Here is a 24411-nt window from a genome sequence, read left to right as displayed (position 1 = left end):
AAAAATTATTTAATTAGGTTTTAATCATGTTTTAACTTTCGTATTTATGTGTTTTATTTCATGCCTGTTCACCGCCCTGAGTCCTTCGGGAGTAGGGCAGTATACAAATTTAATAAAATGAAATGAAAAAAAAATGATCTTATTCTTCAATTAATTAAACAGTAAAATATATTTCTCTAAGAGTTTTATATTGGTTCTAGAATCAAGTCAATATCAATTTATATCTTCTATATATCAATCAAGTTCTAATTATCTTAAATATTATATCTCTATTGAGTTACCTAAATTAATTAGCTTCAAATAGATAAACTTATCAAGTATAATATATTATAATTATCTAGTTAAATTTAAATAAGCAAATTATTCCATTATAAGTCCTTAGGAAAAAAGATTAATAAATTGTTAAATATTATTTTCCGGTTCTATTGCAATGTAATCTGATATATTAAACTTAGTCAAAACCAGCGATAATTGTATTGTCCGTTTGTTTCTCTTAGTGGCTTTGTTTTATAGTCTTTTATCTTTTTTCTTACTATATAGCCTTATTCTTCTGCCAATCAATATCCGTTCCGAAATCTAAATCACCCTTTTAAGATCAGGATCCAAATCCAAAGGATATAATATAGCTCCTCGTATATTCCTGTTCACTGAATGTCCAGCTTTCCTCCAGTTAATCAGCGACTTTTCCTCTGTCGTAGTTATGTCCAAAGTTATATCCAAATAGTTCGATGCTTAAGAGTCAAATAGTCCAAAGTTCTGCCGCTTTATATCCTAGTCTTCGAAAGAAATGTCACCCAAAGTGTCGGAAATGATGATAAATTGTAAAAATCCACTCAAATGTATTGTTCGTAGTTTATCCCACCTCTCTCCACACTATCGCACAATCTATTTCATTCTCTGGTTGTCCAATTCAGCCCAATCAATCCGATCGCTGTCAATAGAATCTGATGCAGTCAATTTAAATGAGTCCGTCCAGAATCCTTCCTCTGATCTCCAATACTCCACACTCCTCACTCTCTGTACGTTCCCTTCAATATTACACAACCTGTTCTTGCTCTATATTTGTCCAACTCAATCTACTCAATGCTATCCACGTTACTAGTATCCAATAGTATCGAGGTTTTAAATCATGTGTAAGTCTAGTTTTATTTTTCGTAATTGACAAATATCTTCCTCACGCTCTCTCCATACACTTTGGCTGTTCCAATTTTTTGCGCTGTCACATTCCGTTCAAAATGGCTCTGTTCAATCCTTCCGTCGCCGCTTCTCTTATCTCTTTTTCCGCCCTTCTCTGCCACCACCATCTACTTCTTGCTATACAATGATTTTTGGGTTTTCTTAAATTTTAGTCTCCTGTTGATGACTTCTTTTCTTTATCAATCTTCGCTTCCCACTCACGCAGTTGTCAGCGCCTCTGGCCAGCCCGGGAAGGCTGGTTTTTCCTTGCACTGGATTAAGGGATTTATCTTGTCCCTTCAAAGGAGTTGCAATCTCCTCCGAGGTCCTAAGATGTTCCCCTTTAAACTATTGATCTCTATGGGATCAATAGCTCCTGTTTCGGCTCCAAGTGTGGGATTGTTAGGAACCCAGGAACGGAGCCCCGTCCCTTTCATTCCTAGCACGCTGAGGTCGCCGCCAGAAGTCTCTGCAGTTACGTGATCTTCATTTTCAATATTCCGAGACAGTTACCCAGCCACTCATGCAATCCCTTGTTTCCTTCCCACCCAGCTGCAGTCACTTACCATCCTGTTGGAAAGGGAAAGGAAAGGAAGGGAAAGGGAAAGAAAGAAGGAAGGGAAGGGAAAGAAAGAAGGAAGGGAAGCGAAGGGAAGGGAAGAGAAGGGAAGAGAAGGGAAGAATAGGGAAGAAGGAACCAATACCACTCTTCCCAGCCCACACCATCTGTCTGAGCTGCCCCGTGCAGCTTCTATAACCTGCACAGTATTTCTTACATACTTTCAAAAAACAAAGGGACGAGATTGAATATATTATTCTTAATAAATGCTTTTATTTATTTATTTTCATTTATTTATTTATTTTTTCAGATTTCTATACCGCCCTTCTCCTTTCGGACTCAGGGCGGTGAACAACCAAAGTAAAACATTTGTACACAAAAGTTAAAAGTTAAAATTAAAGTTTTGGGCTGTTCCATCTACATTAAATCATTAAATACAAGAGGTCTTTCAACATTGTCCACTGAATTTTTCTGCCCATAACAGTTTGTCTGAATCCCCCCCACCCCATTGGAATAGGCAAGCCATGTTAGTCTAAGGAGACAAAAAAAGTCTGGTAGTAGTACTTCTCAGATTAACAACTACTATTATGCATTTAATGACATCTGTTACTCTGAAAAGGTGTTTGCAGGTTCTTTCAATTCCAGGTGAAGGAGAAATAATCCAGCATTTTCTCAAGGATAGGTCTCCCATTAATGATACTAGTGCTGCTACTGAAAAAGCTCAGTGGAATAAGTTTCTTCATTATATTTCTTTAGGAGTAGGAAGCCAGAGGTGCTACAGATGATTGTACAATTAAAGAAAGTACATTCACCTTCACTGTGCAAGAAGGCTATATTCCATCCATGAGAATTTCTCTGAAATATTCTTCTTTAAAAGAAAGGATTTCTAAAGCAAATTGCTTTTCATCAAACTGAATGTGAACTGGTAGGGGGGGAATACAGGAGAATTGATTTTTAACATATGTTATCCTGTTTTGTTTTGTTTTCATTAAAAGCTTCCAACCTCTGGATTAAAAAATCAAGGATGGCAAAATAAATGATTAGACTATGTTTAAGCCTTTGGCAAAATTTCAAGTAAGTTTGGAAATAGTCATTGTTGACTATTCCTGGTTATGAAATTTGCTAATTCTCTTGGAAACCTATTGTTCTTCTGACAGTAACCTTGAATTAATTAATTAGAAGATACCAAATGAAATTAATAAAATACTCCAAGAAATATAATTATTACGCTTTCTCCTATTGCTACAAGTTGTAATTCATATATTAACACCAAGCACCATAGCATTCTGAGTGACTCACAGATTTCAAATGCCACTCCACAAGTATTAATGAAGTCCCAAAGGATAAAAAACCTTGGGGAAAGGCACTACTCCTTTGCCTTCGGTTCAGTTGAATACTATCACTATATATGATTTTGTGGCGGAATAGAGGGCTTACTTAGATAAGTGGAAATCTACATCTATGGATTTGATGCTTATTCAGAATGATCCATTTCTCACATATTTGAAAAATGGGACTGCATGTCATGTACTGCTTCCCCTGCACTAACAAAATAAGACATTTGAAGTCAAAAAAAATAGCACTTGTGTAAGGTTGAATTTTATTGCATTTTATTTCATTTTTTTCCATTTTGATGTTGAAAATAATTGTTGGAAAGGAAAGAACAGGTAAACCTTATGGAATGTTTCAGTTGTTTAATTGATTATTACTTTTCTCTGGACATTCTTTTGAGTTACGTATTCTGTATTACTTTACTGTTTTAATGTTGCATCTTGTCAGCCATCCAAATTGCTGCAATTTAATGAATAAATAAGCAAAATTCTCATCGGTGGAAAGGATTTTGGCCTTTACTTGAGTGATGAAATGACCAAGGGATTTGATCAAAACTCTGTCTTTCATTCTATTATCTTCTTTCCAGCAATCTGAGATTTCTCAATTTATCATACCTCAGTTAACTCCTGAGGGAACACATCTAAAAGAAACTCCTTTCTGGAATTCTTTCAAACCAGAAAGGGGTGATGGTGGTGAAGGAGGCTACAAAGCATTGAAGACATTGCCAAGAAGGAAAAAAACAACCACCACCACTAACATTGAAAGAAGTTCCACTGTTCATGTGTGTCACCAAAATTGGAGAAAAATATGAGCTATGTTTATATGACCAGGAGTTGGCTAAAAATTCTAGGAGATGTCATCTGAGTGCATCTGAAAGTTATCAAATGGGGGGAAAATGAAAACTTGATGCAAAATTATACATTGTGTGATCCCATAACAGTAAGAAGTCTTGTTGGGTTGAAGGATGATTTCACCTATACTGTATTATATGCTAGGTAGCCATTGTGGACAAAAATGCTGTAAAATGGTAAATAGCTTATATCAAATTTCTATTCAGTAACTGCATAAATACCTTTTCTTTGCACATGTTTAACATGTTTTCTGGAAAGAACTAGAAAAGCATCAGAAAAACTTGTCTTTGGCATGCAAAGGTTCAAAGAGGATAATGAATCACAGGCAATGGAAGATGCCATGGTTTATTTCAGGATATTGCAAGTCCTATCTCTGAATTTAAATATGCACTGTTACCTATTTTAGGCTTGGAGTATAAATGTACTTGGAGAACTGCAAAGAATTAGATTTAAAAAACAAATTATAATACTTAAAATTTATTTCATTGACATATTTATACAAATGACATAACTTTAAATATCTAAGTCATACACCATCTCTTTTGCATTAATATCTCCAGTTTTAATATATTTTTTGACCACTCTCTATAAGCATGCTGTAGAATTGGAAGATGAAATACTTTTTTACTTGCTGTAATTCTACCTCTAGCAGCAATAAAAAATGGGATTATTGAATAATCAACAACTGACTGAGTTTCATAAACAAGAATGCACACTTTGCTTGCATTCACAAATTACAGATGGATCACACCATTTAATAGATTGGATTGGGAACAGGATTAAGGATTGGATAGTTTGCATGTCAACATGTCGTGAGAAGTTATCTAATACATTGTTTGAATTAGGCTATTATACATAACCATAATATAGCTAGCAATTGCTTTTGTCAATCAGATTTAGGGTTAGCTTGTTTCATGAACGTAGTTAGCTTGCTTCATGATCCTAGTCCAATTACAAATACAAATACTTTTATACAAATAAAAGTTGGAATCTTTTAACCACACTTTATTTACAACTGACTCTGCATTTTTTTAGCACACAGTGACTTCCAGCATACAAGAATAGATTCATTCTTTTTTCTTTCAATTCAAAGACATCAAGCTAAAACAGCTGCTACTTGGGTTTTGTCCATATTTTTTGCCTCCCATCCTGTCAGCTGCAAAGAATCAGTATTGTAAGATTGTAGCATAGAAAATGTATTCAAGCTTATACATAAGAATCTAGTCAACTAAAATTCAACACTAAAATTAGTGCCAGATAAGGGTCAATGGAATTCAGAAAAGGTTGGACTTGGAATACTTGTGCTAAAGCAATGACTCTAAACTGATGATGGGCTTAATTCTGCCAACCCAGTTCTGCCTCCCTCTTGTGGGATTGAGGGAATGGGGGCGGGAGGACAGGCAGAAATTGTATAAGGGAGATGACATTATCCTTATTTCTTCCACAATGACTTCAATCCTGTCCAAGCAAGCAGTCATTTGTTGTCTGTTAAAAAGTAAACAATCTGCCAACTATCATAAGGTTGGTAGGGTGCTTAAAAGGGGATTGCACTGATATACATGGAAGTGCCATCAATTTCCTTGATGTTTTGCTTCTGAGTCACTTGATAAGTGATTTACTTTGATTTATGCCAGATAGGCCCTGATTTTGATGCAAAGTTGGCCTTTAGATTAGCACAGTATATGAATATTTCAAACTCTTATGTTTAGTAAAATATATCTATTCAGGGATCAAGCATTTAGTGTGCAACATATTTGAGAATGCAAGAAATGAATAAAAAAGTTTATCATAAGTAGTTAACATTGCCCAATGTATCTGAGAAAGAGGGGGAGGCCATTTGGGCAATTTCTGTCCCATTTAACTGAAATAAATATTTGAACTGACCAGATTTTTGGGATGCTTCAAACTGATACATTAAAAATGTTATTAAAAAACCACATACTAGATTAATACTGAAACTCTGCTGGTAATTGTAATAATAATAAAATTTGGGCATATTAGTTTTAGTTTTTGAACCAATCTGAATTTTCTCTTTGATTCAGCTCATTTTCTAGGATTATGATTGACGCATCTGATTATAAAACTTAACTAGATGGTGGTGCATGTATCTGTGTTATTTGTGCGTGTGTGAGGAAATCCACAAGCTTACAAAGCTGCTTATCTATGTTTTAAAAACATGGTACCAAGGGGCTGTAATGCACAGAAAAACTTATCTTAGCTAAAAAAAACAACACTTTTTTTTGCATTGTAATGCAATTCTGTTCTACAGGCACTGCTGTTACAAAATTAACTGCAGTATCTCAAGAGCCTTAATTGAATTGCAGCACACAATAGGAAGGAAGGGAGGGAGGGAGGGAGGGAGGGAGGGAGGGAGGGAGGAAGGAAGGAAGGAAGGAAGGAAGGAAGGAAGGAAGGAAGGAAGGAAGGAAGGAAGGATTGTACAACTAAAGGGCAAGTAATCAATGTTCCCAAGATGTCCAGAGAATCATTAAATTGCTTTTCTGTTTTAAAGAGCTACAAGCTTTAATTTTCAGATTATGGCAGGATAAACTATAGTCAAGGTGTAGAGAAAAAAAAACTCCAGTTGTATAGAAGATTAAACAATATAAACCAAGTTTCTGTCATTTTTATTACTGAAGGGAGAGTTGAAGGACCATCGCCTGAATAAAGTCTAAACTGTCTCCATCTCACTGAGACTGTTTTGTCAAAGTGGTGCTCTTTGATAGCTGTGTTGTCTGCAACATTGAGCTCTAACTTGCATGAGCCTTGTTTATGTCTGTGTACAACAGCCCCAAGATTGAGCCTGGCTTATCTCGTTTTTTTCGCATAGAATGCTGATATTCCTACAAAAGCAAGAAAATAGTCTGATATACAGCTTTTACAATGGTTTGATTGATTGATTAAGTGCAATCCAGGTGTTGCTCAATTACATTGATAGATTTTCTCTATGACAATCTGTCCCTAACTTAGTCTATCAGGTTTTTAAGTGAAGCACTCATCACCACTATAACTGAATCCATCCAACTTGCTCCTGGCCATCCCCATCTTCTCTTAGGTCTACATTTATCAGCATTGGCAATTTGGTAGTAATTATTATATATAAAACTTCCTTTTCCACAACTATTGCATATGTTTCAGCAGAAATACTGGCTGGAACAGAAACTGTGTCTTGCTTTATGTCAGGATCAGCAAAATGGGTGACCTGGGGCTAACTTGCTCAAGATACCCCTGGTAAACATCTTCAGAATCCAAAATAATATTTAAAAGTAAATGTATTTGAGAGACCAGGGAGATCAGAGAAAAAACATTACGAGAAGAGAGCTAGTGAGACAAAAATATGGCAACACTGAAAAAGGTATTCTCAGTCTTGATAGTAACACTGACTTATCCAGGAGTTAAATGTCCCTGAGTTCATCCATTTATGATAAACAAAGGGTTATCTGAGGACATTGGAAGCACACCAATCTCCTCTTTTAGATAAACACCTGTGCAAAAAAAAAAATGCACAAGGGGAAAAAGTTCTAAAACTAAGAAGGGAAGGATACAACAATTTTTCCAATCCTTTAATTGTCCAATTATGATTTAACAATCTAATTTACACCTCACTATAAAATATAATCATCAATTGAAATACGAAAGAAACTGCATTTTGTTTCTTTTTAAATTTACAAAGGTTTTTTCTTCGCTAATACTAAGGGAGCAGTTGGAGTGAGGCATCAGCTTTGTGTTATCTTGCCCATTGGAGAGCATAAAAAAAGCAACAGAATAGAACAGAAGCTACAGAACAGACAGAGCAAGCTGATGAAGTAAAAAATTAAAATTCAGAAGGTGCTCGACTGGGAAATTATCTTGAGAATATTATATTCAATTATTGACTTTAGTTATATTAACAATTCTAACTCACCTAAGAGGTCCTTCAGATTGTATATCTCTCAATAGAATGCAAGTACAGGATTTACATATTTCATTAAAAAAATCACTGTTTCCTACTTGAAGAAAAATTGGAGAGATGAGCATGTATGAGTCATTAAGCTTTTAGATGATACAGTAATCCCTTCTCATACGCTCCTGTAATTTCCATTACCACACAGGGGGAAAAATATCCTCAGGTACAAAGCGTATGGCATTTGATCTACATACTATTAACAAGATTCACAAACAAAAATGGTTGTAGTTTTTTTAAAAAATATTAAGCACATTAGCATGCCAGTTTAACTTAAATCTAATTGTAAGGCTGATTTTTATTTGTGCGTACTTGCAAATGGCATAGAAATATGCAGAACACAAAGCAAAGAATTCAGTATACATTTTAGGTGACACTTCACAAATCCTTCTTTTTTAACATTTTATTTAAAATGAGACAAGATTGCCTATCAGAAGGTACAATGCTCTTAATATAATTAAAAAATTAAAAACACAGCAAGACCCAAAGTAATAAAAGTCAAGGACAAAGATAAGACATCTGCTTTCCTATAACTGAATCAATAACGATACAATAGCAGTCAAAAATATAAATTATCTAATACAAAGCAGAAATCTGGAAGAAAGTCATGGAAAGTCAATGATTCTTGGCAGTTTTCTTGAAGGCTTTGCATTTTCAGTTTCAAGTACATTTTAGAGATGCCCTTGGCAGAAGCCAGTACAAAAAAAAAGGTTTCCTTCTTTAAACTCAGGGAGTGGATTGCTTCTCAGAAGCTACTTAATGCATAATTCAAAATATAAATCAAAAATTGATAGTCAGCCAATGACTATCAATTTTCAAGACACTTACAACATACTGTAAGTGTTCATATCAATACTCAGGTGCCATATTCTGTGCCAGTTAGATTTTCCGAATCATAAACAGAGCACTTCAGGAATACAACATGAATGTCACTAATGGAAGTATATGAATGAATAAATAGATTATTGGTCTTATCTTATTTCGAAACATATTTTTTATGTTCCTTACCAATTTAAGATTGGCTTTGCTTGATATCCATCAGACCCATCTTTAAAAAGTTTATTTATGGGCAAATCCATCAACATGAACAAGAAAATGTCTTCCATTACACAGTTCACCTGAGCAGTTCCCAACAAATAAGCAATAGAGTTAATTCATAGGATTAGACTGAAGACATTTTGCTGCCTGAAATAAAGACCATGATGATATCTCTCTTCAATCCATGAAAAGGCATGGATCAGAAAAGAATTTGAATTATAGTTCAATGATAACAGTTTTAGTTCATTGTACCTCCGTATTATAGAATTGTTTAAACGGATACAGGGCACTAGTATCCACTAAATAGTACACACAACTCATATATTTAGTTGATACAGGAAAGATGTACATGCTAAACATAGATACCCTTAACAGATACCAGATAAAGTTCTATCTTGTTTCTTTACTATTTCACTTCACTAAGAAATTACTTCATGAATGTAAGATCTCTCCATTCACCATAAATACAACCCTCCTAACAAAAAAGGGAGCTGTGGTATAAATTGCAAGTCCATTACTTTTTAGTTTTTCACTTTCTACAAAAATATTTTGTTAATGTCAGAAAGAAACTTGAAAGGCATTTGATGTGAGATTTCCCTTTTACATCATGCTCTAAAATTCATTCTGGAAACCACTTGTGTGTACAAATTCTGGTATTCGCCATTTCCTCTATCTGTTGTTCTTTCAGGTAATCACCAGATTATCAAACAAGTCTTCCATCTGTCAGGTATGGATGTCCACTTTTAATATGAGATTAACTATATAATTAAACCCAATCCCTTTTGAACAAAAAAATTGATACCATTTTTGGAATCTATCAGGGAATGAATTTTTAAAAAGGGCCTTATCTTTAATTGATGTAATTAAGCTGGCATGGATAAGCTTGTGTATTTGCATGACCCTTTGCTACCCCTCCCATTTAAAATTTAAACCCTGCATGTTTGCCTATTAATATATGTGGACATATTTTTATGTACAAATTGAAAGTCTGTCTCATTTCATGGTACTATGTGGTTATTTGCCTGTTGGTTCTAATGTTTATCCTTTGCATTTTCTATATGACTGTCAAATATGAATTATTAGGTTTTCCAGGCTTCCTAAACAAGGTATTATTAATGTCATATTAAATCAAAATATCAAGTTGAGTATCTTGAATGTATTGAGGAAAAAAAGAACTATTTAAAATTTACAACACATGACAAACATTTTCAGTGGTATTATGAACATACACTAGCTGACAATATGCCAAATGGCCTTTTTCTCACAAGACTGATTGTATCAAAGTAGTCTAGACTGAAGCCAGTTTTTAAATGATATGACTAATATTTACAAATGATCTGGCTAATACTTACCAAAAAAAAAAAAAAATCAAAATAAGTAAATATTTCCTTCCATGCAGAAGTTTTTGTGCAATTTCTCAGATGAGGCCTAGAAACATTTTATGGTTTTCTGCATGTAGGCTGTATTTCAAACTGTATTTATATAGATTCAACCAAAAAGAGAAATGTAATCTGAAATGATGCTTTCCAGACAAATCGTCATATTTCAGTATATATAACAAACACAAATGAGTATCTTGACCCAAAATCCTAAATATAGCATTAGGATTAAATAGTGAGGGTTATCAGATCCGGGCTGCAAAATTCCAGACAATCACCAGGTGGTAGCAAATGATTAGAATTTCCTATTTTTTCTACTGTCTTTTAATGGTTGCTGATCTTAGTATATATAACCACCCAGTTATTAAAAAAAGAAAGACATTCAATGCATAGAAATATCGAACACTGCCTATTATTGGATCAAATTATCAGTCCTTCTAATCCAAAATTATCAGCATCATTGGCACAATTTTCCATGATTTTAGATAGGACTTTAAGTCTTACTTGGAGATAATAGTTATTTAAACTGGAGCTTCCTTTTTGCACCGCATAAGCTTTGTGGTCCTGTGCATGCTTCTAAAATGATTCAAAAGTAGTGCTGCTTTGAACCCTCCACATGCAAAGCTCTCTGCTGGACATTAAACCAACCTGACTTTTTAAAGTTTCCATGTAACTCAGGGGAGGGAGAGGAGAAGAGAGATGATGTTTTCAAGAACCCAGTCATCAAAGTTAATACAGCTATTAAAACACCAGGACCAGGATGTTTTCAGTCTAATACAGGAAGCCGAAAAGAGTTTATCCATTTTAGTTAATAGCAAAAAGGTCCTCCATTCACACCTGCATGAAGTCCAAAGCATTTAATCTATCAAAACTCACGGTAGGTCATAATCAGTAAAACAGAGTATTGTATGATGCAGGCTCCACCTTTTTGTATGTGCAGCAAAATAGCACGCTCCACCCACCATATTGCCAATTTTGACACTGCTATAGATGCCATCTACCTAACCTGAATCATTTTCAAAGCATGCTCAGTCCCTATGTTCTGTACATACTTTCTCTTCTTCTTCCTGATTACTATTACACCCATCCTTAGATTTAACCTGGATGCCAAGTACTGATTTTTATATTAGCATGCTAATGTATTTGAATATGTTAGCAATTTAAGATGAATTTTGCTGGCTAAAATTCGATATGAGTTTCACATCTTTATTTTTTTTTAGCTAAATAAATTTGATCTGAGTAATATGATCCTTATCCATTTATCCACTGACAAGATGCTATGGAAATTAGAATTGTAGTTGAATTGTAGTGTGCATGCAGAGATAGAAATATTTATTTATTTTATTTTTTTATTAATCAAATTTCTATACCACCCTATTCCCGGAGGACTCAAGGCAGTGAGCAGCCAAGATAAAATACAGATAATACAAATATTAAAAATCCCTTAAAATTATTAAATATTTTGGCCGAAACACAGATTAAAACACCCAATTTATAAAATCAAACGAATTAAAAATTTAAAAGAGGAGAGTTAGGCCAGGCCAATATATAGATATAGATTAAAAACAATGCAGTTCATGGGCTGGTTTTGGATTAGATTTTAAACTTTTAGCAAAAATCCACTTTTTAAAAATTTATTTATCCTTCTTTATTATTTTTATCAATAAATTCAGGAGTGTAATTATATTCTTCCTCCTATTTTCACCATAATAGAAACCCTGTGAAGTGAGTTGGGCTGAGCCAGAGTGATTGACCCCAATCACCCATTTGTTTTCAAGAAGTCACAGTGCTAGAACTCACAGTCTCCCAGCTTCTAGACCTGATATCTTAACCACTTGACTAAACTGGCTCTCTTAATGTCTCTTTTAGACATTAAGAAAACTGGAGTTTTCTTAATGTTAAGACAATTCTTTCTTTAGGGTAATTGTCATAATCTTTGGATGTAATGTATTTTGTAAGTTACTTGTTAGTGCAAAGAAAGAGAGAAATCTTTGTCATTTCCATAAAAACATCCTCATACAAATATGCTATGTACGGATTGAGCAGGCCATCACAAACTATTGTTATAGTATTTGGTTAACTGTTCCTTACTTAATGACTTCATAATACAATGTGGATTGTATAAGAAATGGGTACAGAAAATGACAGAGAGTTCATTGAAAGAACTAGGGTTATATGTAATTTTAAACCAAATTCCATTTGTAGCATTAGTCTTCGTAACATATAAATGTTATCACTTTGATTCCTGCATTTCACACTATCTCTGTTTTGAATAATTCTTCATGAATACTCACAAATTGTAATAAGACATTTTCCTATTCAGCACTGCTATATTATTTTAGTAAGCTATCAACTTTTCTGCAGGGAATCGCAATATAGCCTGAAATACAATCAATTGTACTTTTTCTCAAAGAGGCCACTCATCTTCTATTAGTATCATGGAAGGTTCTGGTTTATGCTTATGCTCGCTTTGTTCAGAATATGAAGACCTGGAACACGGAACAGGATTTAAGGAACTGTCCCAATTATACAGCAGCTCCTCCCAGTGCACTCATCTATATTAATTATATAATGGCTACCTCATGCTACTTCAAATGAAACGCAAGACTAATTAAAATGTTGATTATAGATTGTTATTTTTCATGTTGATCTCTTTTATGGCTTGCAGTTGTTTTAGGACACTTGGTTTTTTTGTTTTTTGTTTTTTGTTTTTTCTTTATACAAAACATTTCTTTGAGCAAATATAGAAAGTCGGTCTGGTTGCATGTGCCAGGATTTGTTATCACCCATTCTCTAGGCTGATCCCACCGCCAATATTCCCCTGGTCTGCTATTTATTTTCTTCCATCTTTCTACTGATACTTGTCTACCTGCCTCCCCAAAGCAACTTAATAGTGATGGAAGGAGCATCTTGTCTTCTTCCTCTCCTCTCTATTTGCATATATTATAAATTGAGATTGAAGAAAAAGAAAACTAACATAAGAATAGATAAATAAACAAGAGCAACAAAAGTTAATTTGCCCACACATTTAAATTGGAGTCAATGATGCTGTAAAGACAAGATACAAAGCTTTAAACTTTATTATTGAGGATATAAATCTATCAGAAGGCACTTGTTTAGAATGAACTAAAATTATAAAACATTTCCAATTAAATGCATTGATTCTTTTCAGAGATATGTTTCATATGTACTTCATTCTTTAAAAAAATCCAAGAAACTGATAAATACATAGAAATGAATCCTGGCTGGGATATTGGTTAGATTCAAGTGGTTACATCTTAACAACTGATGTACCTACACAACAACTAGCTTCCTTTTTTCTTTTGAAAAAAAAGTTTAATATAAATGATTCATTATTTTAGTCAGACTCCAAAGGAAATGGCAGCATAAATAAAAGACTTCCATCCATTGTGGAGGATGAGGAAGAAGAGGAAGTCATGGCAGAAGAGGAGGGAGCAACTCTTTCCCCAATTCACACAAGAAGCACAGCCTGTCAGCAAAAGAAATCAGGAAGCAATAAAAGCTATCTGGGGATAAACTTGAAACAGTTGGCCTCAGGTACTGTTCCCTTCCACTCACCCATCCGAGTTTGCAGTGCAACTTCATCTAGAACCAAGCATGAAACTGAACTCCATTACTATTCCAAACGGAAAGAGAAGAATCTGAAGCTTCATCTTTCATCACTAAATAGCATCATCCCTCCTGACCTCAGCCCTCGGTAAGTATCAGGAAGGCTTGCTAAAATAGACCCATTCATGTGCCATCTTTTCCATTTCACATATTTCTATTCCTTGGTGTTAATTCCAATTACTTTGCTGTTTCCACAGGTCTAAAGGCTGTGTTTTATTAGTATTTCATTTTGTCTGCAAGACTACAGTGGGGAGTATCATTATGTTCATTAAATGGGGCTGGAACACATATAAGATTGGGCCCAAAATTTATTATTTGACTGCACCACATAATTTGCCAATAACATATTTTATTAATAATAAGAATAATTGAAACTCATTATTCAATTTTGTTGGGGTGTTAGAATGCTGTGAGCCTTAGACAGCAGTATGTCTTCAGCCATCACTTATGGAACCTTGCTTTTAAATACCGTGTTTTTTCCGTGTGTGGGTGGGTGGGTGGGTGAGTGAGTGGAGAGAGAAACAGGGAGAGATGCCTACAAGTAATAGAGATTTTCATAGCTATGATAAAATCTAACAACTTAAATCTATATATAAATAGAATATTGATTTACCTCATTTTATTTTCAGTATTCCTTTAAAAAACCTATTGCAATCTGAAATGCAGCATCCCACAGATTTTTCTGAATGATTTTCATATTGAAAAAAAAATCTCATGATGTATAAAAATGATATGACAGGTTTTAAATAAACTGCTATAATCAGGGCACAAACAGGATTAGTGGATGAGTATATTCACAAAGCTGGTTTTGTCATCCATAATATCCTGTAGCCTAGCTGCTGTTTAAATTTGCTCCTTGTGACAGAAAAACAAACCAATAAGGCACTGCTAATTGTAGTTTCCCTTTCTATCTGAATCAGAAAATTATGGCTAAGCATTTTGAAGTAAGTTGGAATATAAAGCTGTTAGCCTCCGCAGCCAGATTTGTTTATGAGATATACGCTGCAGTTTTCATCTCAGACTAAACAAATATATATTATTAAGTCTGATTTTTGATTAATTTTCCCATTCATAACAGAGCAAAGCAACTGTATATGACTGCCTCAAACTAATTAATTTCACAGTTTAAGCCAATTCTTGATTATTTTCATGCAGCCCCATATGACCTCATTTGAAGATGCAGTTATGAGTCTTAGTGAACATACTTTGGGAAACTCACTCGAAGCTTTAACTCATGATCTAACCACATGTAACATTTGCGCTGCTCTCCAATTGGCTCCATGCCTAAAGGATGACATGTTGTTATTATCACTAGCAGCACAACTGATTAATTTCTGGCACAACGAGAGCATAAGCAGAAATCACTGCAAACACCATGTTGTACCTAAAATCAGTGCCTGGAAGTAATTGGTTTCCCATTAGTAATTCTTCTTTCATATCACCTCTTGACTCTCCTGGGGTTAAATTGTACAGAGAAGCATCCATGGCCCTGTTTGCCCAATCTCTTAAAGTGAGTCAAGGATGGCCTTGCAGCCCTTCTCACATCAGTTGGTCATTTTAAAAAGCTACCAAACTAAAAGTAGCACAAAGTTAAAAAGTGGCTGGTTCATTATATTTTTGGTCTATGGTCAGATGCTTGAAGCATCTGTCAGGTTACAATGGTGCAAAAACTCTGCCTTTAAGCACAATTGCAGGATGCTGTGAATACACTTGAAAGGCTGATTGATAAGCAAGAAAATCATACATGCAGGTGTCAAGTTCAATCAGAATGGAAAGGTTTCTTAGGTTTTATGGGACAATCTTGACTGCATATATCTCTAAAGTCCAAAAACAAAATTGTATGTATTAAACGCAAGTTTATATATGAGTGGCAATTAATTAACAACATCTTGAACAAAAGCCAAAATATTCATTTTTTTTAGCATTCTGCATAGTTCTTGTTTAAAATTGTATCTTTTTTCAATTAAACTAAATTCCAAATTTATCAAAATAAAAAATAGTTACAGAGCTAATAAAATATATTCCCATTTTATTGAGCTTTCATGATACATTAAATGCAATTTAGGGGGAAGTTCATCTGTGAAAAGTTCACTGAAATTATCAGAACTATGAATGTATATGATGAGGTGCTCCCTTTTTCATTTTAAATTGACTTATAGAGTATAAAATAAATTATATAGCATAAAATAGTTAGAGAGATCTCTACTGCTATGTTGCTGAATTTAGCTTTGGACAGACAGGAATTAAAACAATCTTCCTTAATGAATATTTTGTAACCTGTGTAAAATAGTTCAAGAACTTATTGTTCCATTATGCTATTATTCTATTTTCATTATGCTAAATATATCTGTGAGTACTATATAGTTGAAACCATAAATAAATATTTATCAACAGATACACATTTGCAAAGTTTGCATAAATATTCATCAATAGAATCTGCTTCAATAAATGAACAAGTCCCCAATTTTGTACCTTTGCATGATCACAGGAGAGGGTATTGTAGTTACCTGCTCCATTAAAAAGGCATCTGTGATTGGGAAAGAAATGTCCCCTTATTCTCAATACAGAATTGGTAGTTTCAGTTTGGAAAAGGTTTAATAGCAAAGGATATATTTTCAAATGAATTAGAGAAAATATAATAATCAGGCATCTTTTTAAAAAAAATATCCTCATGCAAAATACAATTTCAGTGATGGACAATGATGAGAAAAGCTTTTTTGCTCTTTATCTAAATAAGAGAAAGGAAGGGAAGGGAAGGGAAGGAAGGAAGGAAGGGAGGCAGGGAGGGAGGAAGGAAGGAAGGAAAGAAGGAAGGAGGCATGTGTGCTAAACTGTAATGAATCAGAATACAGTGAGTGTAATATAGGTAGCAATGCTGAAATTCAAATGGCATTGAATTTCAGTGTTCTATTATACTCACTGCATGTAGACTGTATGCATATGGTTATAAGTGAAAGGGTCTTATTGATTACACAGATACTCATAAATATATATGCACTGTGTTGAGATAAAATTGCCTCTGCCATGTTGCATTTTACATATAGGTAGTCCTCATTTAACAATCTGTAACTTAGTGACAGTTTGAATTTACACCAGACCTGCCCAGAACCCAGTTCCAAAATTCCAATTGCTGGCCATCCCCATTGGCAATTGTGATCCCATCATGCATTTATAGCATTTTCAGATACTGCAAATCACATGATTGTGGTTTTTGGTATTTTGCTGGCTTCCAGTACTTACTTCCAGTTTCTCATTGCAACTGTCACAAGACAGTTTGTAAAATCAGACAGTCACATGGTGACCCATTAACAATTGCTACAATTTACAGTTGTAATTTGAGGCTTAATTACAGTAGTCAAGGATTACCTGTACAAGATTATTATATTCAGTTTCAATATTTGCAAGCTGGAGATGGTTCTAAAATTCAGTTGAACCTTCATTTGCAAACTTCCATTGTAGCTTGAAAATATTTTGAGAAATTAGAATGTCAGTGAATTACTATATCAATCAATAAATGTCTGTCATACAGTGAAGTTTAATATTCATTTGTTTGCTATTTTGCAAACAAAATATTACATGGCAAATACCTATTGTTTTCCCGCATGAAGCAAATATACCAGTGAAGCCTCAGGCGTTCTTGTAGCATTTGTAGCACAGTGAACAATTTTCCAGCTGAAGTTCTCATAGCATTAACACAGCTGCCTCTGTGCTTAGGGCAATTAGTTCCTGTAAAGAAAAACTTTTTGCCCCACATTTTATCTCTGTTCATGTACCAAAGTCTGAACAATCGTAAGACAGGAATGCAAACATTGAAGCAGCTGGAACATACACAGAGCCATCTTCAGTCCACTATTGCTTCACCAAAAGTCCCATTCTTTATAGAGATATAATATTACATTTCATTTAAGGACCTTGAATGTTCCATATACACTTCTAACCCTAGTCCATCCAAGATATCAGTAAATATCCAAGTCAGCTAAAATAAGCTCTTCTATTCACTGACAAATAAACAAACCCACCAACCACAAGAAGGACAAAAAAACCCAGCATGTACTGTAGGCCAAAGTCCAAGTGCTGCCCATTCTTTTGATGAGAGAGGAAAAATCTGTATTTCTTTTGAAAATCCAAGCAGGTTTTTCTCTAAGATCAATTAGAAAAATAACTCAGGACCCATATTTCTGAAACCTGTAAGAAAATTATGCTGAGGTGGAGAAAGTATCTGATCTCTAATAGCTTCTGATTAAACCGGAATTTCAGGAGAAATAGAGATCCAGGTTAAAATAAATCAAGGAGTAGCACGGAAAGGATGGCTAGGATGGTTCTCTGATATTTGGCATCGTGCTTTGATATCTATTTTATAATCTCTACATACACAAGGTTTAACTAAGACTGATATATCATTAAAAGTTTCTGTCTAACAACCTCTGAAAATACTTGGCACTCCTTATGCTCTCATGATCTGCTCTGAATCTTGTCTTTCTAGATAGTTATCCTTTGAGAACTCTTTTCAGATACTGTGATTTTTAGCTGCACTATATTATTTCTTCAACATTGCTTGGTTTTTTGCATGAACTCACCTAATTATTTTTTTTTAATTTTCTCTTAATGTTAATAAGAATATAATTACCTTATAACTTTATATATTATATGTGTGCATAAACTTCTTGCACAAATATTTTTATTGTTGGTATACTGCAGCTCAGAATTCTAAAACATACTAATTTTAATTAAATGTTGTCAGGTATTGCTTTAAAAATGCCAAATTCTATAAGTAACATTCAAATGTAAAACATATATTTCCTTCATCCCTAGGGTGCATTTTAAATGTTTTTAAATGGAATTTTAATAATAATAGTAATAATAGAGAAACCAAATAAAAATAAGGCTCAAGATTAGAATTATTGCTAAAACAACTTTCTAACCTCAAATGATGCCAATAATATTTCATGCAACATTGCAGTCAGATGACCATAATCCATCAATGAGAATTGCTTAAAAACATACAAATTGAAGTATCACTAATCATCAGTCTTACTTTACTTTGTTCTTGTAAGAGTTTAGGTGTAAATAATGAGATTCATATTGTAAATATTATATTGCTCCAAAAAAGTACATGTTGTTTATACTATATTATAGCATGAAGGATCAATGAGATTTCTGTGGAAATAGTTCAAGCTTATGTTTTGTTTTGTTTTGTTTTGTTTTGTTTTGTTTTGTTTTGTGGGGTAAACAGGATTGTTGATGGAACAGAGGATAATGGCAACAATGAGGAAAACCAGGCATTTGAGTTTGGCTCTGAACAATTGAGACAAGAATCCAGATCATCTTCTATCATCGGGGGTTAGTGCTATATTTAACCACTTTACAAATTATTCACAATGCATCATTTTGGAGAGGAAAGCCTTTTTCGTATTGCATATCATGAGAAAAATCCTTACATGAAAGTAGGGAGGGAGGACATATCAAGTCCTATCAGAATAAAAGCTTCAGGAAAAAAAGTGCAAAGTCCTTGTTTCTTAGATGATTTTTCTTGTCGCATAATAAATAAATGAGCAGATTTGGATTATCATAAATATTGGTGTTCCAAAATCTAAACTACATTCTGAAAGACTTTAGAAACTGCACAAAAGTGCTCATTGCAACAATAGTGAATTAGGAGAGTAACATGTTCGTCTAACGGTTGACTATTTTGAGTATTTGACATAATTGCTTAATAGTATCCAGAATTTTCATTGGACGCTATAAAGCCACAAATATAGACAGATTTAAATATTTTAGCTTTACATTTATTCAAAGTGTATTACATGCAGTAATGAAAGAATAATATCTGAAAAATGAAAATAAATATTTACCAGATTAAAACATTATCTAATAATATTAACTTTTAAATAACAGTTATAACATTATAATAAATAATGTAGATATATTATAAAACATTGTTTAATAAAATTAAAGTATTAATTTGGACAATTTGGCTTTCTGCAACAAAGATTTTCATTAGGTAAATTTTGAAAACAAATTGTTATTTTACATATTTGAAATCTTTTCAAATATTTTACATGTTTGAAAATAGACATTGAAAATAACACTAAAGTTTGTCTCTATCAACTGCCTAATAATGCTTTATGTCCTGTTTTGTTTAGTTGTTTATTTGCTTTAAGAAAAATCATGTTCCTTTTCTTATGAGCAGCGCTGTAAAGAGCTCACTGAAAAAAAAGAGTAAAAGTTCTCTGGACCAGGTTTCAGTCAACCAGATATTTAATAATTCTGCAAATTCTTCAAAAAAGTATAAAATGATTGTGTAAAAGATAGATCAATGTGTCTTGTTTATGTCTTGTTTATGGTGGTTTTATGCATCTCGAGGCAAGGCATAATGTGATCTGGTTTTGGCTGAGCCTAATATATGAATCAACAACAACAAAAAATTATTATAAAGGTGACTTGTATTGTTTCAACATACTCAGTATGGTTTCTGCAGTGCATCATTTAAAGATCAATTTCAACTTCCGGCTCAAATTTTTTAATATATTTTTGAACCTGTAATCATCATGATCTTTCCTATCTTTATGAAATTCCAAGTTGTTGGAAATGCACTTAGTTTTAAATGCTAGTTTTGATACAGTTGGTACACAGTTGTCTCTCTGAATAGAAGAAAGCCAGGATACAATATTAAGCCTATACATTATTAGTACATGACCTTCCTTCCTTCTTATGCATTGTTCTGATTACAGAGAATGAAGTTGGTGCTGCTGTGTTAGTTATCAAAGCAGAAGAAACAAAACAACAGATCAACAAGCTTAATAATGAGGTAAGGTCTTTTTGTATTTTATTGAAATTATTCTGATAGCATTGTAAAGACTAGCTACACTCTAATGTTCATAAATAGCAGTTTGGGGATAAAAGTGGAATATATGTGCATTCATTTCTTACCTTAGTATGAATGAGCATATATTCAACAGCCAAAAAGTTTTTATTTTTTTTCATATGATAGGATTAAGGCTGCAATTTTACAATATAATACCCAGGAGTTTATCACGTTAAACTCTTTTGGGCTTATTTTCAGATACATTCATACAGTAAAATGTATCAAAATCCCAAGAGCATAAATGCTAATTGATTCAATCATAATAAAAATATTATGATTTTATGAATAAATAGAATTACACAAGGAAGTTTATTTATTGATTTATTTATTTATTTTATTATTCATATTTCTATGCCGCCCACTCTCCGAGGCCTCTGGGCCAAAGACAGTATACTAAATAGCATATTGCCCCCAACAATCTGGGCCCTCTTAACTTAACACTTTTCTTTTTAAAAACTATTTAAAATTATCTGTATTTCTTTAAAAATATTAGTTCTTAATCCAGTAAAGATTTGTTGAAAAATTACAGTACTCTATAGCAAACAGTTGAGATATAGTATAACTTTCTTCAGAGTATATTCTCTTAGCCTGGAATTGGAACAATTTTCTATGATTCACTGGAAAAATATCTAAAATGTTCCCAACCTCAAAAAGATTAATTATAATTAATCTTTTGGGGATTGTTGAACATTCTGGAAATTTTTGAAATGCCTTAGTTTAGGAGTTATACAACTGATCATTCAAGCTTTCTTGCTTTGATCTGCAAATTCAAATTCAATCACATCCACTTCTTCCTATTCCCCGTTATTAGACATCATGAATGTGATAAGGAAAAAAGCTGATAATAGCAGTCAACAACCAATAACCCAAGATCACTGAAAAAGGCAGGGAACAACAACAGCCACATAAACTCAGAATTTAAAAATATTTTTAAAATAGAAGGATGATGAATATAAAATTTATATATATAAAAATTCTTCTTATAACTTAAGAAGACGTGTGTGTGTGTGTGTGTGTGTGTGTGTCTGCGTGTGTGTGTTTCCTCTAGCCAGGTTTTTCCTACGTAACCAAGGTTTTTCTGCAGCCCTAGCTCAGTAGAATCACATCCACTCGATTCTGGGCTTTTTTTCTTTCTGGCAGCCAGCAAGTTCTTGCTGCCAGGTGAGAGACTTCTATAGATCTATTTCTGGCTCGTTAGCCATCATCAATAAGCGTAGTTACGTAGGAAAAACCTGGCTAGAGGAAAAAAACACATAAATCCTATGAAGAAGTAAGAAAATAGATATTGTACCTTTACAGGGAGGATACATGAGATGTGGGTGTGGCTTACTGATGATGGCTAATGATCCAGAAATAGATCTATAGAAGTCTCTCACCTGGCAGCAAGAACTTGCTGGCTGCCAGAAAGAAAAAAAGCCCAGAATTGAGTGGATGTGATTCGCGGGTGTTTGTATGTAGGTCTTTGGTTATTCGGGTCTTCTCCCACGTAAAATTGGAAGTGTCTTGGCGACGTTTCGACGAAGTCTCATTCGTCATCTTCAGGCTGGTGTTCTCGGCTTCGTGCTTCCAGGAGCAATGTGAGATCGCAGCTGTCTCTTCCTTTTAACTGCTAGTGGGGGTGTGAGCTGATTGGGTGGGAACTTGGCTGTGTTCTGATTGGGTGGAGGTGTGTTCTGATTGGTTAGGGGCTTGGCTGTGCTCTGATTGGATGGGGGGTTGGTTGTGCTCTGATTGGCTGGGGGTGTGTTCTGTTTGGGTGGGGGCTTGGTTGTGCTCAGCTTAGTCTGAGTTGCAGGGGGATTTGAGCTGGTGAGCTGCGTTGTTGTTGTTTGGCTTCGTGTTTGTGGCCGTGCGAGCTCTTCATGGTGAGTGTCAGTCTGCTTCATATATGGATTGGAGGGGTTTAAAGTGGCTAATGATGCAGCTGCGGTCTGGCTTCTGGTCCTTGGTCGTGGCTCATTATCAGTGTGGGTTTGAGTCTGTTTTCTGCGTGGATGTGTGATGGTGACATCCTGTGTGGCTCTCGTGAGTGTGGGTCTGGTGTCATTCGTCGTGTTAGGGACTCGTTTGTCAATAAGGGCGGGTTTCCAAATGGCTGGTAGGCGGGAGGTATCGTCTCGTTTGTTCATGCTGTGTGGGCGTTTTTCTATCTCGATGGCTTCTCTGATTATTCTGTTGTTAAAGTGCTCAGTTTTGGCGATAGTTCTGGTCTTTTTAAAGTCAATATCATGTCCTGTGGCTTTAAGGTGTTGGACCAGGGAAGAAGTTGGTTCCTCTTTTCTGACTGAGTTCTTGTGTTCTTCTATGCGTGCACTTATTCGTCTGTTGGTTTGTCCGATGTATGTGGTGGGGCAGGCGGTGCATGGGATTTCATATACTCCTTGATTTTCTAACTCAATTTTGTCTTTGGGGTTCCTTAGGATGGTGGATATTTTTCGGTTTGTGCAGAATGCTGTCTTGATGTTATGTTTGTGGAGGATTTTGCTTATTCTGTCTGTGGTGCCTTTTATGTATGGGAGGAGGGCTTTGCCGTTTTCTTGTTCTCTGTCTTGGATTTTAGTGGGGGTTTCTTTTTGGATTAGGTTGGTGATCTTATTTCTTTGGAATCCATTGGATGTTAGTACGTTAGTGAGAGTGTGTAGTTCGGTTTTTAGGTGTTGTTCGTCAGCTAAGCGTTTTGTTCTGGAAATGAGTGTCTTGGCTACAGAGTTGATCTGGGCAGGGTGGTGGTGTGAGAGTGCGTGCAGATAGCGGTTTGTGTGTGTTTTCTTCTGGTAGATGGTGTGTCCTAGTAAGCCATTGGATTTCTTGTAGACTAAGACATCCAGGAAGGGAAGTTGGTTGTTAGCTTCTGTTTCCATGGTGAACTGTATTTTGGGGTGTAGGTTGTTGAGGTGTGAGAGGAAGTTGTCCAGTTTTTCTTTCCCACGTGGCCAGATTATGAAGGTGTCATCTACGTATCTGAGCCAGAGTTTGGGTTTGTGATCCGATTTTTCTAGAGCTTGGGTTTCAAAGTGTTCTATATGAACACTTTGCAATGACAGGTGAGAGGGGTGATCCCATGGGTGCTCCTTCTGTTTGTTTGCATTTTTGTCTCTTATAGATGACGTATGTGTTGGATAGGCAGTGGTTGGTCAGATCTAGGATGTGCTTGGGAGGGTTATATTTGTTTTGGATAGTTGTCAAGGCTTCTTTGATTGGCACTTGGGTGAAGAGGGATATGACATCGAAGCTCACAAGTAGGTCGCTGGGCTGTAAGTTTTGTTTCTTTATTATCTCTATGAACTGGAATGAATTTTTTACATGTGAAGTGATGGATTCTGCATAGGGCTGTAGTTGTTTGGTGAGAAATTTGGCTAGGTTTTGTAGAGGTGAGCCTATGGAGCTGACTATGGGTTTAAGTGGGGTTCCTTCTTTGTGCATCTTGGGGAGACCATAGAGTTTTGGGCATCTGGATGATTTATCTCTGGGAATGATTCTTTGCTGGATCTCTTTGCTGATGGGGGAGGCTTTTATTTTGGATCTAGTGGTTTTTTTTCAGGTAGGTGGTGGGATCTGTGTTTAGGGGTTTGTATGTGGAGTCTTGGAGTAGGTTGGTTAATTTGGTTTGGTAGTCAGATGTGTTCATAACCACCGTG

General features: G+C 34.8%; 1 protein-coding gene across 1 annotated transcript in view; it reads left to right on the top strand.

Annotated features, from left to right (window-relative positions):
• KCNH8 (potassium voltage-gated channel subfamily H member 8) overlaps nucleotides 1-24411 on the top strand; it is an 89994-nt gene that overhangs the window by 58818 nt on the left and 6765 nt on the right. Inside the window, exons 7-9 of the mRNA XM_087893684.1 lie at nucleotides 13641-13996; nucleotides 19142-19248; nucleotides 20640-20716. Of these exons, the coding sequence (XP_087749810.1) occupies nucleotides 13641-13996; nucleotides 19142-19248; nucleotides 20640-20716 (540 nt within the window). The remainder of the gene's footprint in view (nucleotides 1-13640; nucleotides 13997-19141; nucleotides 19249-20639; nucleotides 20717-24411) is intronic.

This window comes from Pantherophis guttatus, chromosome 4 (assembly GCF_059756535.1).
Source record: "Pantherophis guttatus breed Tessera chromosome 4, ASM5975653v1, whole genome shotgun sequence".
In the NCBI taxonomy this organism is placed as follows: domain Eukaryota; kingdom Metazoa; phylum Chordata; class Lepidosauria; order Squamata; family Colubridae; genus Pantherophis; species Pantherophis guttatus.
This window is presented reverse-complemented; position numbering and strand designations above follow the sequence as displayed.